The following is a 15,928-nucleotide window of genomic DNA, read 5'->3' as shown; positions in this document are numbered from 1 at the left end:
TCTGCTTACAGTTACTCAGTGTAGATTAATAACTAATTCTATGTAAGAGAATGGGATATTTTGGTAAAATGATTTGCATCAAAGTAGAATTTTTAATGAATACCTAAGAAATTGGATAAAGCAAAAGAATAATGATCAAATCCCTTCTCATGGCAAGTGGGGCGGGGGTACCGGGGTCAGGGAAAGGGCAACATCACAAATGTTCATTTAGCAGCTTGGAAAAGCTCGCGTCGCCACCTTTGCGGATTCGTACGTGTGCGGCCCCACCTGAACTTGAGATGCTCGTGAGGATTTCCCTGCCTCTGTAAGTAACAACCGCTGAGGCAGGGTTGCTGTTTGCTCCGTTTTGGGTTAACTCTGTCGTGTGGGTTGCAGAGATGGGGGAAAAACAACAGGAAAAGCACTCACATAGGCAGAGAAAACGAGAATCCCTGTGCCAGGCCGTCTCGGTGACCCGTGTCCAGTGCAGGATCAATCGCAAGGCTTTCGCTTCCTCTCCATGACCATGCGGTTTTCTCAGGGTACAGCATTGCGTTAGGTGCTGAACATCTTGCGGATTCACATCCACGTCATGAGGTGCTAGGACCAGACTGCCAAAACGTTGTGTGAAACTTCTCCGTTCTCATTGATTAACAATCCACATTTTGTATCCCCTCATTAGCCGCAATTACGCAGACCCGTGGTTTAGTCATATAAATCCCATCCAGATTTAAGTTGGGGGTTTCTCTCTGGCCTGTAGCTTTTCATATTAAGCAAAATGTGTTTTAATCAGCACTAAACTTAACCAGTAAGAAGTATTTGCCTCAAATGCCTGGACTTTAGATACTTTATCTACTGAAGGACACATTTACCTCTTAAATGCAATCTGACATTTTAAAATTACTCCTTTTTCCCTTCTTGGCAATTACTTTATTTGCCCTGAATAGGTTTTCTTTCGGTGTTTTGAGCTCCCCGGTAATAAAAGGAATGGATAGTTGAGCGGTGCGGGCAGCTCCAGCGGTAGGGACGGATCCGTCTGTCTGCTCACAGCCCAGGGCACACGACTTGAACGTGCAAATCTCAGAAACGTGGCTTGGGGGGTTTTTAACCTTTTATTTTCTAGGTTTCAGAACATTTGGGAGGGAGGGAGGAATGGAAAGACACCTTTGCTAAACAAACATTGTAAAGACTACTTGATTTTATTTAAAAAAAAAATACAGGAATTTACAATGTTGCTGTGTTGCCAAATAGTTTGCTGGATACAAGTTTGGTTGCTCATGTGCAAGTGTTTGAATAATGTTCTGTTCATGATGAAGGGGACATTTTTTTATATAAAGTACTTGTTTTATAAATAAAAGAAAATGAAGGATGTAATTAAATGTGTGGTTTGGAAAAAAAATCCTAATATATTACAAATGGATCTGGTAATGATATATAGTTGTCTTATTTGAAATAGTAAATGAAAATTCTAGCTAATTTAATGATTGTAAAACAGTAAATATGTTCTTGTAGTTTTGTATAATTAATTAGTTGGGATCTTTGCTGACTGGTTTTAATTGTGCAGAAGATGGTATACTAATCCATAACAGCTAAGATCATTTATATTCTTGCACATCTATTAAAAGACTTTAATGAAAAAGTTAATAAGACTGTTATTATTTATCAGTAAACTCAGCTATGTCCAATGTGCACTTTTTAAAGAGAACCCATTGCAAATTAAATCTATAGGATTCTTCCTGGATTTTAAGACTATTCTGTGGTTATTTGGTATCCTTGGATCGCACCTGAACTGCAGGGTTTTGAGTCTCGGGTTTGCTGAGATACATGAACAGCAAACTTTTGCATTAGATGAAATAATGGTTATTTTGTTCAGCCTTTCTTCTACACGTAAAGATTCAGAACTATGGTGCGTCAGACAAACAGGCTCTTCAGTGATTTACAACAATACATTTTCTCAGAAGTATCCAGATTCCAGGAGTGCCGAGTCTGGTTTCCACGGGGGTCTCTGGTACATCCTGCAGCACCATTTTCAGCGCTACAGCTCTTTCAGACGCGCTTCAGCAGATTTAAGACTGCAAACAGGCAGGTGGCACTTCAGTTTCTGTTGAGTTTCTGGTTTGTGATCCTGAAGGAAGTTTGAGACAAGGATGTGCTTCCTTGACCCCTTTTTCCTTTGAGAGAGGTTCATCCTTGGCCTTGTTCCTTTGCTCTTCATTCTGCATTTACCACATCACATCATCTGCACTTTCAGACAAACATCGAGCAAGATGGCCATCGATGTCCAGTTGGGACAGCCTGCAAATAGAGAAACCAAGTCAAATCCCTATTGCTACTGCTCTTCACTCCTGTCCTGAGCAATCGCTGAGGTGTTCTAGCAGCTGGATGGGTAAGTCATTCCTCTGCTCAGAAGCAAGTTTGCTTTTAATTAGCAAGAATGCTTCACTGGAGTGGTTTTTGGAATATAAATCTCACAGAAAAGTTTTTTCACACTCATGTATTTAAAAATACTAATTCTGCATATCCTAGTAAGGTTCACCAGGAGCTCAGACTTGGCTTTGTTTAGAAGTTCATGATTATTAGATTACTTCAAAACTGAAGTAGAAATAACTATGACATTTTAAAAGTGCTTTACAGTAGAAGTTTTGTTTGTTTTCATTATTTTGTATATAGATAATGCATCAGAACCGTTCTGGGTTTTGTATACTGTGAAGTTATTAAAGAAAGGAAACTTACGTTCCACTGAAGCGCATCAGACACATGGGACAACTGTTGAGAGCTGAAGATCCCTCACTCTGTTCAGCCTCCTTGCAGCCGTCAGTCCCAGGTCCGTTCACGGGAGGCGGTTTCTGTTCTGCAGGCACACAGGCGCCCTCACCCAGCGACACCTTCCCTTGATTTGTTCGTATCTGAAGCTCTTCCCCACTGCTTTCCTGTCTGTTTTCCCTGCTGGCCTGTGCAGTCCCTCTGCACTGCTGCCGAGAGCTAAAAGCCTCTGCAGAGCTTTGCGACGAGCCCAAGTCACACACAGAACTTCCTTTTGTGTCTCCCCCAACCACATTTTTGGCTTGATCTGGAATAGTTACACAGCACGTTTTCTCAGCTGTAGCAGGTAAACTCTTCAGGTTATCTGCTTGGCCCTGTCCTTCGTTCAAGCGGTGGATCTGGCTCCATGTTAGCTGGGGGGAGCCAAGATCCTGCAGTTCTGGATGTTTCTCTCTGCAAAAAGGTGGGAATGATACCCATTGAAAGTCTTTCATTCTGACTGTGAAGACTTCTCGTTTTTGTAGACTTTCTTCCTCAGAACTCTGTAAAACACACACACATATAATGCAGTTCAATCAATACATAAAACCCAGGCTGAACATAGACTGAGAAGGTTGAACTACATTGCAAAAAAGAACATTTTATTTACAACTGTCTCCAGTGCTTGTACAGCAATTGAGAACTTCCTGGAGTTTATGCAATGTATGTCTTACTAAATTGATACAACAGGATGCTCTTTTAATGTGTTCCATAGAGACTAAGGATGAAAACAACCACCTGCTGCTGTACAGGAAAAAAACAGCTTTAGAAGGAGTGCTTTTCTGTGTTACAAGTCACATTGCTATCAGGAGCTGAAAACCAATATACTTAAAAGCTATTTCAGGTTGTTTCTCCTGCTCATGACATGACTCAGGTTGTCACGAAGTGCGGACACCAAGGATGCAGCACGCTACCTTCCCAAGGAACTCCGGAAAACCGGGCACCATTTGCCCATTTGTGCATTGTAGATCTTTCAGTAACAAAATCCAGGGTTTTTCACATTCATTTGTGTCGTCTTTTTCGAACCAGGAACATCTGTCAGCCAATGCCCTGTGAAGAGAAAGACTGTCTAAGTGGTTGAGGGTGTGAGGGGGGAAGAAGATACTCAGCATTGCTACTAATTTGTCTCTTAACTTGATTTATGCCTCCTCTAACACTTATGTTTCAAAAATTGTAGCTCTCCTTACACCTGCTGAGCACAGAAATCCTCGAGGGTGGCGGTTCTGCTGGTTCACGTGTACGCTTGGCCATTGAAATTACATCTCTTTCTATACAACTTCACCTAATGCATCAGGAAGGTAAAGTAAGCATTAAAATGTCTCAATACTAGTAATGCTGTGTAAAGACAATTTCACGAGAAGGATGGATTGTTAATATCAGAATGCTATTTCCAGCATTCCAATTTCTTCCTGATGTGTTTTCTCAGGTCGCTCCTCTCCTCACGTGTTAACACTTCTCATGGGCTCTGTCCTCACTGGTGCTACTGTGTGCCAAACATCCTGCACAAAGCTCTTTACTTTGCAGTTGGTTTCTTAACCTTTTGAACGCACCACAGGTGCTGTTTTATGCAGCTGCCTTTAACACCATCACAAGGAGCTGCAGGAACCGCTTCAAGGGGCAGGTGCGTTTGAAGGCCCAGACGCAGCTTCCCGGCCCGACCCCGGGCTCCGGCCCCTCCGAGGGCGCCATTTCCCCCCCGGCCCGGACTCACTGGCGCCGCCGGGGGGGCTCCCGGCCAGGGCTGGGCTCCCGGCTGCAGGCTGCCGGCGCCTTCCTGGGCTTGAGGCGCAGCTTGGCGGCTCCTTCCTCAGCCATGGACCGGCCCGCGAAGGGCGCTGCCGCCTCAGAGCTTCCCCCTCGCCGGGGAACAGCGCTGGCGCGGGCGGGCGGAGCGGGCACCGGAGGTTCCTCCTCCTCCTTCCGGCGGTTCCGCTGCCAGGGCGGGGCCTCCGAGCCTCCCTGGCTGAACGGCGGGGGGAAACCCGCCCTTTCCTTGAGGAGAAACCCGCCCGTTCCTTGAGGAGAAACCCGCCCGTTCCTTGAGGAGAAACCCGCCCTTTCCTTGAGGGAAACCCGCCTGTCTGCAGTGCCCTGCTGAGCTCGATGTGGTCCGTAGTGCCCTCAGCCTGTCTGCCTAGAAACCCATCCTTTTACTGTTAATTATCGAACCATAGAATGTTCTGAGTTGCAAGGCACCCACAAGGGTCATCGAGTCCTGCTCCTGCCCCTGCATGAGACAACCCCACTGTTCACACCGTGTGTCCTTGAACAAGTGACACTTGACTTGGGTTCCTACATGGCTTGGACAGATCGGAACCAGGAAAATGGCATTTGGATATCAAATATCATGAATTGACATTTGAAAGCCATTGGTACGTTTAACACGAGAGGTGAGGGGCCAAGGCAGCCCCCCAGCTGAAGCGCAGCCGGAGATCTGGGGGGCTCAGTCCAGCCCACAGCGTTCCTGTGCTCACTCAGGTGTGTGTAGTGAGGTAACGTCTTATACTCTATGTAATAACTACATTTATAACGTTAAAAGAGCATTAACGGGTTTCCTTTTTGTGTAGGAGCGAGGATAAAAATCTTAGAAGTGTAAAGTGTTTGGTTACTCATGGGAACTGCGTAAATTTCCACAATAGATAGCCCAGCTGAAAAATAAAACCAATAAAAAACAATAGTCATGCCAGAGCGCTGGCGTTTCTTCTGTGTGATGGGCAGACTAAAATGATAATGAAAGCAGTGACAATGGAAAAGCCGATCCTCGTCCCGCAGGCTGACGTTTTCCTCTATTAACAGTGGTCACAGCTCCTTCTCCTCGCTGGCGGCAAAGGGTTCTCCCAAAAGCCCCGGGCGGGACGCGGAGAGCTGAGCAGGGGCAAGGGCCGGGTTTGAATCTGAAGGCGCTCGGCCTGCTGTGGAAGGAAAGCTGGCGATGGCGCGGGCACAGGGAGCAGCAGGAGCAAGCGTGCGGTGTGTGTGGGCTGAAGGGGGGATCAGCCGTGCAAGGGGCTGGAAAATGAGACGACAGAGGAGGGGCAGAAATTCGATTTCACAACTGCTGATGCTAATTGAAGAAGACAAACCAAAAAGTATCTCATTTCTGTTTTATTTATTTGCCGGCGTTAGTGACTGCTATGAAATAGAAGGCACGGCACTGATTATTGCCACTTGGCGGCAGCAAACAATATAAAAATCTTGCTTTAAAAAAATCTGAGGGCCAGTGAAAGCCATCATGAGATTGAGCTGATGTCTGCAGGCCTCTGGATACTTCCAGGTGTCTCTATGTTAAAGATTGTTTATGACACAGGGTTTCTTTTTGTTCATGTGATGTTTGTGTTAGAGTTTTAAGTGTCTCACGACCCCTTGGGCACTCCCTTGCCAACCCTCTGCTCCTACATCATGCATTGTACCGATGGTTTATTTGGTTAGATGGGACTTCTGAAACAGCGAGCAGACGTGCAGGCTGGTGTTTGTGCTGAAGGCGTTGCTGTGTGGTACTCTTAGTACCCTGAGTCATGCATTATAGCATTTGCAAAAGCTTTGTTATGGGCGAGCATAAAAATGGTTATTGTGCAATAAGGGCCGCGAATGAAAGAATATAATAAAAAGAATAGTGAGAATTATTACTGCAGGTGCTGATTGTAAGAAGCAAAAAGGAAAAACCTTGCTTCTGTGGCAACTGTAGCTTGTAGGTGGTTTTGTATTTTGTGGATTTAACTAAAAACTTGGTGCCGTAAGGTTATTTTTTGTTACCTGTTTAATACATACCCATTACAATCTATGAGAGCAGGTGTGTCGGTGAATGTTTTCATGCTTTCTCTGGTTCTGTAACAGATTTGAAAGTAGCGTTCTAGAAATCTTTGTCCATTATGTACATTCAGTATTTTTCATCTGCATCTTTCCAGAACTCATAACGAACTTACAGCATGAAGGTGAAATACAGCATAGGACCTGTTCCTGGTTCTGTCGCGTTGCACGAGATCATCTGTCCTGTTTCCTCCACTGATATGGAAATCCTATTACTTCTTGCTTGACTTTGGGTCTTGCATATTTTAATAATGAGAATGTTTTGTGATCTTAGAGGAAAGTTCTCACAGAAATGCAGAGAGCAGCCTTTATCATCAGCAGCCTTGACTGGACTTGAGCCAGTGGTCAAGGGACTGGAGCTTTTGGAAGCCCGAATGCTGCTACAGATTCTCTTCAGGGATTTCCTTGTAAATGGAGTGCCAGCATGTGTAGTTATCTGTTCCCTGTAGAGTCCCATCAAGCTGCACATACTTAATCTTTACTTACATGGTCCCTGACTCTGGCTGTAAAGTGGGCCTCAGTTTTAACTTTTGCTCTCAGGAAGAAGGGGCTATTATAACAAATTCTAATCCTTTTGCAGTTCCACAGTCACTAAAGCCCATAAACTGCCTGCCAAACAAACCAAGTGATCTTTTCCTGAGCCGAGGGAAAGAGGAGAGTGCAAAACGCAGGTGCCAGCATTTGCTGGGGAAGAACTGGTACATTATCAACTAATCCGCCTTCTGCTATTTCTGATTTCCTACCCAACAGCTGCAACATTGAATGAGAGCTTCTGCATTTTGGAAGAATTAGAAAGCCTGGTAATGCAGGGTCTCTATTACAGATACAACAGCTCACAGACAGGGAGGAGATTTTTGCTGCTGGTGTAGAATTTGGAGTGCTAGGCATTTTATAGCCTGGAAAAATTGTGATTTTCAGCTGTTGTAATGGAGTAATCAATGAAGAAGAGATGGCATGGTTTCTGCCAGGTTTCTCTCGGAGCCTGATGCAATTGCGTGCATGAGCTATTATTTTTTTAATGTGCCTCTTTGAGGCGAAGGCAATGCAGTTTTTATTAGTGCTGGTCACTGTAGTGAAGTGGGAAAACCTGACTATTTTCATCAGTGTGATGTATTACAATGCAAGTCACAAAATTCCACACGCTGTGTAAGGCCTCCTTCAGCATAGTCAGGAGAATAAAGGTGACAAGCAGTTTCAAGCTGAGAGGTGCAGGCTCTTTGCAGTTTCCAGGGAAAGGCCATTGAGCGGAGACAGTTTTGTAGGCTCTCCCTAATTTTTGTTGTCGATGACATTGTCTTTTCAATGAAAAGTCACTACCTTTGAAACCTGCTTCCTCAGGTACCTTACCAGAACCCAAATTGTTAATGTGCAGAGTCCGGTGCACAGCTCAGCTTTTCAACTCAGCCTTCTCTTTCCAGGTGTAAGGACAGCTCCGTACGTGTGGGGCTGCACGGAGGACATGGAGCCTTGTGACATTTATGTGCCGAGATGGAAAGACCTAAAAAGAGGACTATGGAGACTGGCATGGCATTTGTGGGTACCAGGTTGCCAAGGAGGCATCTTGTATTGAAACAGTTTCCTGGGAAACATTTAAAAATACACTGAATGGAAAAGCACTTGTGATGTGCCCACAAGCGTTCTGTGTGAATGAAATGCCATGGCTGACGATGGCATCAAGAGGCTGTTACTATTGCATGTAAAGATGCTGCAAGTGATTTTTTTCCTTTCGCATACCCTATTTGTAGGAGGTGTGCCAAAGGAATATTGTTTTGCTCTTGGGTAATGAAACACCTACAGTACAAAGATAATGATAGTGTTGGAAAACTGTGAATCAGATGAAGTCTTGTGTGTGTCAGTCCAGTCCTAGTATTGCTCATCATTCTTCTGGCCAAGCACATGTTTGGTTAAATCAAGTCCTGATGTTCCGAGGCCCTGGGGTGAGTGTAAGAGGGGCGGGAGGATCTGCCTTTCATCTTCCTCTCACAGTTTTGCAATGTGGCTGAAAACTGTTGGAGAGAGTGTTTCAGATCTCAAACAGAGATTAGGTTTGATGGCATGAAGCCGCGGGTTCTGTGGCCCAGTCTAGAATTCTGCTGAGGGAGTTGTATAATCTCCCCATATTTTAAAGGATTTCAGCTCTGGATTTAGGATCAAATATGGCTTGAGGTTTTCATATTTCTTGCTTGCTTACATTCTTGGTGGTTTTTTGTTGCCTTTTTATGTGTGTCTCAGTCTTATAGCCTATAGCAGTCTGAGTTCCTCCTGTTTGCGGGGTATCCTTCCTTCACTTGACATCAACACGTTAAAGGGCTCCACCGCCACCACCAGCAAAAAATCCATAAATAATAGCTGTAGTAATTACAGAAAATCACGTCTTGTTTACGGGCATGAAACCACAAAACAGCAGGGCAAAATTACCACTACTAGTTCATGTGGTATGGTGATATCCCTAACCAGAATGGTGAATAAAATCAACTTAAAACACAATGTAATTCAACAGATGAGTATTTATTTATTGCTTCAACGTATGTGGATAGTAGGTTTAGTTAGTTTTGCAGTTTCTTGAGGGACTACCTAGCGTTTTAGAAAGTCTTCGCCTAATAGCTCGTGTCTTCCAGAGCACTGATAAAATTGAGTGCAAATATTCCGTCTGCTTTGCCCCAAAGGTTTCAGTACCGCACTGTTCACGACAAACATTCACCTAGTTTACCATATGCATTCTTTCATCTTACTTATAATGTATTTCATGTGTGTTAGCTGTAAATATTGTGCTCATAAATCAGCCCGGACCGTGCAGCCCCGAGGATGAGGCAGCTGCCATTAGGTCTGTCTGCTTCGCGCTGTGGGATGTGCTGGTTCTCTGGTTTTTCCATTGCTTGGCTCCTAGTGGTGTGCCACCAGTCTCCTGTCTCACATTAACAGGAATATTGTATATTACTGAATTTGAAGTGTTTTTCCTCCAGGACTAGGAGAACGTAATGGTGCGTGCATCTGGCAGCGTGAGATGATTCCCGTGGAGCACAGAGAAGCGCCGCTGGGCATTTCTGCTGCCGTCCTCCGGGCCCGAGCGTTTCACTGTGTGCACTGGAATAGGTCTGAGACCAGGTTGTTTGTTCTGCTCTGCTGAACAGACCCTTGCTTTGTACACAGGACATCCCAATACTATAACCCAAAAAACCCCCAAACCTTCCCCGGAACAGCGGGTGACCCAGAGCACATGATGCATTTCAGGAGAGCCGGAAAGGAGAATGGTGTCATCACCTGAAGGGAAATGAAAATCAGAAAGAAACGAGGAGGGGAAATTTTGCTGCTTATTTTTAGACTCTGTGGGTGAGTATTATTTTCAGCTTTGTCTCTATTAATTCCTGCAGAACACGGTGTTAAGATGTGATTAGGCTCTCTACGAATACAGTGTCATAATTTCTAGCTAAGTAATCACTCGCTAGCGATCCTTAAAGACTCTGTATACCCATTTGTACCAGGACAAGGTAGCACAGACTGAATAGACGTGTCTGAGACAGGTATAAGCTAGCTGGTCGAGAAATAAACCTTACACATGTATTTACACTTAATGAGTTCAGAAAAATATGTCCATGACACTGGGTCAGTTTACAGAGAGAGAGCACCTGGGTTTGAAACATTCTGGCAACAATTTTCACCAGATCCATGTTGGATGTGTTACAGAAGTCTCTCTGCTGTTACAAAGAACAAGAGAATTAACGGGTAATAGTCTGGTCTTGAGTGCTAGAGAGGTCCCGTTCAGAGCCTTGGGTTGCTGTACAGGACAGGGAATGCAAAGCTAAAATTCCCCTGTTGCACAGGGAATACATCGAGAGGCAGGAAAGAAGACGGGATCTTATCAAAGGATCTTCCTTTATAAACAGTTAAGGAGAGGCTTTACTACTTCCCTCACCTTCGAGAGGACAATAGATACTTAGGCCTACCAAAATGCTCTTTGACTGTCTTAGGAAGTGTCTGTAGTCTAAGGAGCAATCAAAGCTAATACTGGGTTAAAGCCAGATATGTCTAGTTAGTCTGCAATGTTGTCTTTTCATCTGATGTGGAGGCAGAAAAGCGCAATGGAGCCCAATCTTTGCTTTGAGAACCCGGAGCCGGCCTTCTCCCCAGCTGCTGTGAGTCATTTCACCTCCACATCGCTCCCGTACTTTGCAAACTTATCAGCAGAAGCTCTGCTTATGGGCAGTGTTGTACCTTACACAATAAAGACCAGCTCTTGTTTGGCGTGATTAGATATCACTGATATTAAATTTAATAATTTACAGGAATTTACAGTCACAATGTCTTAAATATGGGTCAAGTGCTACAGATGCTAAAGCAATTTTGCTAGCTTCTGTTACATTTGGACTTTAAAGCAACAGTGCTTCTGGAGAATTTACACGTGCAGAATGGACTATATCTCCTTTAAAATTATGAAAAAAACCCAAGTTTAAGGACTTGATCTAGGGGCTTTTCCCCAGTGTACGCCTGCTATTCTTTTAGCGTGTTTTTCCATGTGGATGGTAAAAGTAGATGGGACGGTTTCACAACCGCTTCCATTAGATTTCTTTTTTCTGCCTCCTGTGTACTTGTGGAATTGCTGCTAGTGGAAAAGTAATAATAAAATCACTCTAGGGACCAGAGTGCCCAGCAGATTTTGTTGCCATTTGCACATGCATGTCGGTAACCCTTTTCTGCCCTAGCTGTTTGGTAAGGACCGGTGCGCTTTGCTAACAGACTGCTCTGCTAATGAAATGAGAAACTCTAATTGCTGTTTCAAATCCAGTATGTGCTCGTAGCAACTTAATGGTTGTTTTCTATAGGGTTATTTTTAAGTGACCCATAAATAAGCTGTTCCATGGTCTCAGATGTGTTCCAGCCTAAATGACAAATGCAATTGGTCCTAATTGGTTTCCTTGGTAGTTCTCGGAGAGAACCTTGACCAGTTAGTCTTAATATTGCTCATTGCTTTGGCTTTTGCTGGTGGTTCTTGGAAGTTTCTCAAGGCATTGTTGATCAAAACTGTTGAAATAGTGTAAAAGTGAAGTCCCACCCTCTCGCTGACAGAACCGGACCTTTTGTGCAGACAAACGACTTCAGTCTCCAGGGCTGTCACGTCTGATATTCCTCATTGGAAATAAAGGCACAGAAAAAGAGAAGGAGAGTGCAGCAGTGGACCCTTCCTGCTTCAGCTCCTTTATGAGTGGAAGCACAGACGTGAGCTGCCAGTGTGTCCCATGGAGCACAAATACATATATATATGTATATATTTAACTGTACTGCTGGATATACAGTTGAGAGCATGGAATGATTCAGAAATGATGAGATGTTTCTATGGCTAGCAAGAACACCCAGATTTGTTATAGTGATGATCTTGAAAACAAAATACAGCAACGTTAGAGGAAACAAGGGAAGCATTTTAACTCTTGGTGGTGAAGGAGGGAGGTATTTTTCGGGTTGGTGCCTTCTGAAGTGTCTTACACTTTTCCATGAAGCAGCCAGTCATGGCCAGGGTCCGGAAAAGGAGAGTGGGTGCTTTATGTGAGACATTCCAGCAATTCCTGTGCTGAAAATATCACCAACAATGTTTGATGTCAGCTCACAAAGGCTTTGTCCCAACGTTACTGAGGAACGGAGAAGTAGGGTTTTGAAAGAGGGGAAAAAAGGAAAAGAAGGCCTGGTTTAAGATATTTAAAAATGTTTGTTCCTGTGGGGTTTTCGACAGCGTTATTTTATCAGCATAAATTGATTTTAATCCAGTAGGGGCTGTTCTCCTCCCCGCCTTTCTTTTTGTTGTTGTTTTAAACTAACTGTACAAATTACTCAGTTTTCCTGTGCGAAGATTCAAACAGAGAGAAAATAACCCAATCCCTGGATTTCTAAATTCAAGTAGCTTTTAAATCAGAAATAGTTTTGAAAGAAGAACAATGATCTTGCTGGTAGTGGGTGGCATAAAGAGGCTGTTTTTTCCATTCAAGGCTTTTTCTTTTAAATGTATTTGATTTAGATTGATCTAACTTGGTGTGGGAATTGAAAGTCTGACTGTGAAACTTCCTGTTCTGAGTTGTGGCTTAAGTGAGTTGCTGGATGAATGTGTTTTACCATTCTTATGTCCTCTTGCTTGCATAACGATCCTTGATTCTGATGCGTTTCCATCCCATGCGTGGGCTTGATGCAACAGCGCACTCACGACTGGTTGAAAGCACAGGAAACCTGCGCTTCTATCCAGACCTCCTATGCTTTTTGAGATAATTGCTTCATTTCTTTCTCTCGCCTCAGTTTGTCACTTCCGTAAGTGCTTTGAAGCCCTGCTGGAGGACTTTACCAGATGAAGCAGGTAACCCGTCACTATTTACTGCAGAGCACCAGCTCCGCGGCCTCCTCTGCTGAGGTGCAGAGCTCTTTGTGCTCAGCCACTGACACACAAATATTAAGCATAACTGTGTGAATGATCTTTTGTTGGCTGATTTATGCTCAGTGTAGCAATCCCTTGGAGGGAGTTGACCACCAGCCCCGTGCCAGTGTCATGTTTCTAGGACTGTACACTCCCTGAAATGGGGTGTATTGAGCCAGTCAATAGTTTTGCTCCTTAGCTCCCCTTCCATTACTCAGTGAAATATTTGCAGAACCCGTGTTTCCCGATTGGCCCGGTTACTGATTTATCTCCTGTACTGTTTATCCTGCTGGGATCATGTTATTTTTCCAGAGATGACCTCCCTTGCTCACAAACCAGAGCTACTTTGGTCTTATTTCCCTCCCCACCCCTCCTCCTGGCATGCTGATAGCGATTCGAACTGGCTGTTAACTTCTACTCTGCAGTTGTCACCCAACCTTGCCAAGTTAAATATTGCAAATGAAAATTAGAATATGCTTGGCACTGCCTTCGGTTGGAGGTGCAGCCTGCGCTTTAGGAGGTGGTGGTCATCACCAAATGTCAGCTTTGGAGAGATTCAGCAGACGGGAATGCTCTGGTTTAGATTATCTGCCTGTGTATTTGTTTAGACAGATTCAGGGGCACTTCAAATGCCTTTGGAAGCCAGTGTTCCAATGCACCGGGAATGACGGGACACACTGAGGTATAAGGAAGTGTTTGTAGTGCCCATGAAGTGCTTCCGAATAAGAATGTACATATTCCTATTTGTCTAAGCCATGTAGCAATGAAATCCATTAAAAAAAACCTGCACGGCTGTTGACTCAGGTGACCGAGACCTGGGCAAACAAACTCAACTCATCCTGCGCCTCTGGAAACAAATCCATCAGACCTCTGGTCACTCAGTTCTCGGTGGACGTCTGTGGGAACAAAGTGTCAGGAATAGTAGCTGAAACTTTTTAGAAGCGATTTTTTTTTCTTGCTTGCTTTTCTTAGAACTAAAATAAAATGAGAACAGGATCTGTGGCCTGGCACATCTCCAGGGGAATTTCAGGGACTTTATTAATCAATTATATAAGGAAAAGCATTGGGCAATGGACAAAAATGGCAAAGCATCTATGTGAACTTGTTGTTGTTTTTTTCTAGCCAGCCCTTCTAAGGACCTCATTGTTTTTGCTGCCGAGTGAAAAGGGTCAGAGGCAATTTAAATGGGTAACTCCTTTTGAGGATGGGTTCAAAAAGGAATAAAAGCCTGACACAAGAACTTGCTGTAAGATAGGCAGCACAGTAGGTCAGGGCAAAGTTGTCCACTTATTTCTAGTGCTGAGCACGGTCCGGTAGCCTGTTTCTTCTTGTAATAAACAGCTCTTTATCTGGCCCAGGTAAGGCTCTAATAAAGGAAGTATCTCCGTTCTGCACGCTTTCTTTAACCTGGATGTGCTCCCCATGAAGGTTCTGTAGGCCAGCACGACATAATCTGCGTTGATCCAAACAGACTGTTAATTTTCCATGTGTAAGGAGACTAAACTTGGAACTTGTGCATCATACTAAGCTTTTCTTTTTAGGCTTAAACACAGGAAAGACTTCAAACCTCATTTCTCAGCTTATCGTGCAAACAATGTTCTGAATCTTGCAGGATCATAACTTTTTGTATAAAGCTTTCCAACTGTTTTCTGTTGATAAAAGACTTAGCTGGGCACCAAGAGATAAGAGTGGAGGACTGAGGAATTGCTGACTTAGTCTTGTAATCTTCCTGCACTGTATTCCCATAGGGAAGTTATGGATAGGTGTAACTCTGTGCAAGTTCACGTTCTAATGCTTGAATCACATTCAATGGCTCAGACATTGGATCTGGTGAAAATTCGGGGCACCTGACACATTACAGGATTCAGTTTTATATATAGGCTTTTGATTCCTGGCAGATTGACAGAGCAGAGTTCAAACTGATTGACTTAGTGCTGTTACTCTGAATCTGAGGATGTTGTGTGCTGACAGCAAACCTGAGGAGAAACTTCAGTGACGCCTTTTGGAAGGACTCTGAATTTTCAGGATCAAACATGATGTAAAGCATCCAGAACTCTCTGTGGTGTTGCCAGCTGAGAATGGCGATGGAGCTTGTGACAGCCTGGACCTTGTATTCCTGCTGAGATAAAGGCTTGTCTTGATGTTCCAGATGACTCTAATCATATAGACAAACAGGTAAAATTAATCAAAAAAGAAAAATCAGTTGGACAAGTGGAAAAAATACATACAGATGCTTAGAAGCACCTAAAGTCCCATTTGGTGCCATGACTGCAAAGTCAGCTAGCGGTTTTTTATGAATGAGAAATCTCATAAGGAAAGGAAACGAGTTAAAATTTGCCCTGGAGCAACTGTAACTTCTACACCTCTTTTTTTTTTGGTTCATAAACACCTCTGTCTCCTGCAAAAATACTTGTGAGGATACTTTTTTAATATGGTTTGCTAAGTTTTGTTGCTTGACTTCATTGTTCCTGCAAATCGGCAAATTAATTCCATTCGCTGTTGGATTTTTTTCTAAGGCGAGGAACGTTCCTGCCAGATTGCGGCTCCTGCCCTGACCCTCGGAGCTCCCGCGCCACAGGAACTCTGCCTTGCACAAATGCACAGCGTTAGCAAAGTGTGATGTGCACGTGGAAAGATCTCGCAGGGCCGGACTATGGTGTGTACTTTGCTGGTGCTAATTCATTAAGCAACTTCAGACATACGTCGAATAGCACTTTTATCTTGTGTTTCATTGTTAAATACAGTGAAGTTGTTGGATAAACACCGCAGTCCCTTTGTCTGAATTCCACATGACGATCGCTCTGTTCGTTTCACTATAGCTGTCCTGCAGCTGATTTACACTGAACATGACAGATAAGACTCTCCTAGGGTGATTACAGTGAAACCATTGCAGTTTGATGCGATATAAGACAAAACTGGGTCTTTGAAGCCAGATTTTCCCCTGGAGCA

The 15,928-nt window shown here is 43.9% G+C and overlaps 1 protein-coding gene and 1 long non-coding RNA gene across 2 annotated transcripts; one reads left to right on the top strand and one right to left on the bottom strand.

Annotated features, from left to right (window-relative positions):
- Positions 1–1,159: 1,159 nt before the first annotated feature.
- Positions 1,160–6,766, bottom strand: FAAP20 (FA core complex associated protein 20). The gene is made up of 5 exons (XM_071798613.1): positions 6,705–6,766; positions 4,493–4,744; positions 3,696–3,831; positions 2,713–3,284; positions 1,160–2,274 (listed from the first exon to the last, which is right to left on the bottom strand). Exons 1-5 carry the CDS (start codon positions 6,764–6,766, stop codon positions 2,202–2,204), a joined length of 1,095 nt encoding a protein of 364 aa, XP_071654714.1. The 3' UTR covers positions 1,160–2,201.
- A 3,058-nt stretch (positions 6,767–9,824) lies between these two features.
- Positions 9,825–15,672, top strand: LOC139825506 (uncharacterized). Its single transcript, XR_011735588.1, has 3 exons — positions 9,825–9,918; positions 12,865–12,922; positions 15,496–15,672. It is a non-coding gene; the product is annotated as an uncharacterized lncRNA (long non-coding RNA).
- The last annotated feature ends 256 nt before the right edge of the window (positions 15,673–15,928 follow it).

This window comes from Patagioenas fasciata, chromosome 23, assembly GCF_037038585.1.
Source record: "Patagioenas fasciata isolate bPatFas1 chromosome 23, bPatFas1.hap1, whole genome shotgun sequence".
Taxonomy (NCBI): domain Eukaryota; kingdom Metazoa; phylum Chordata; class Aves; order Columbiformes; family Columbidae; genus Patagioenas; species Patagioenas fasciata.
This window is presented reverse-complemented; position numbering and strand designations above follow the sequence as displayed.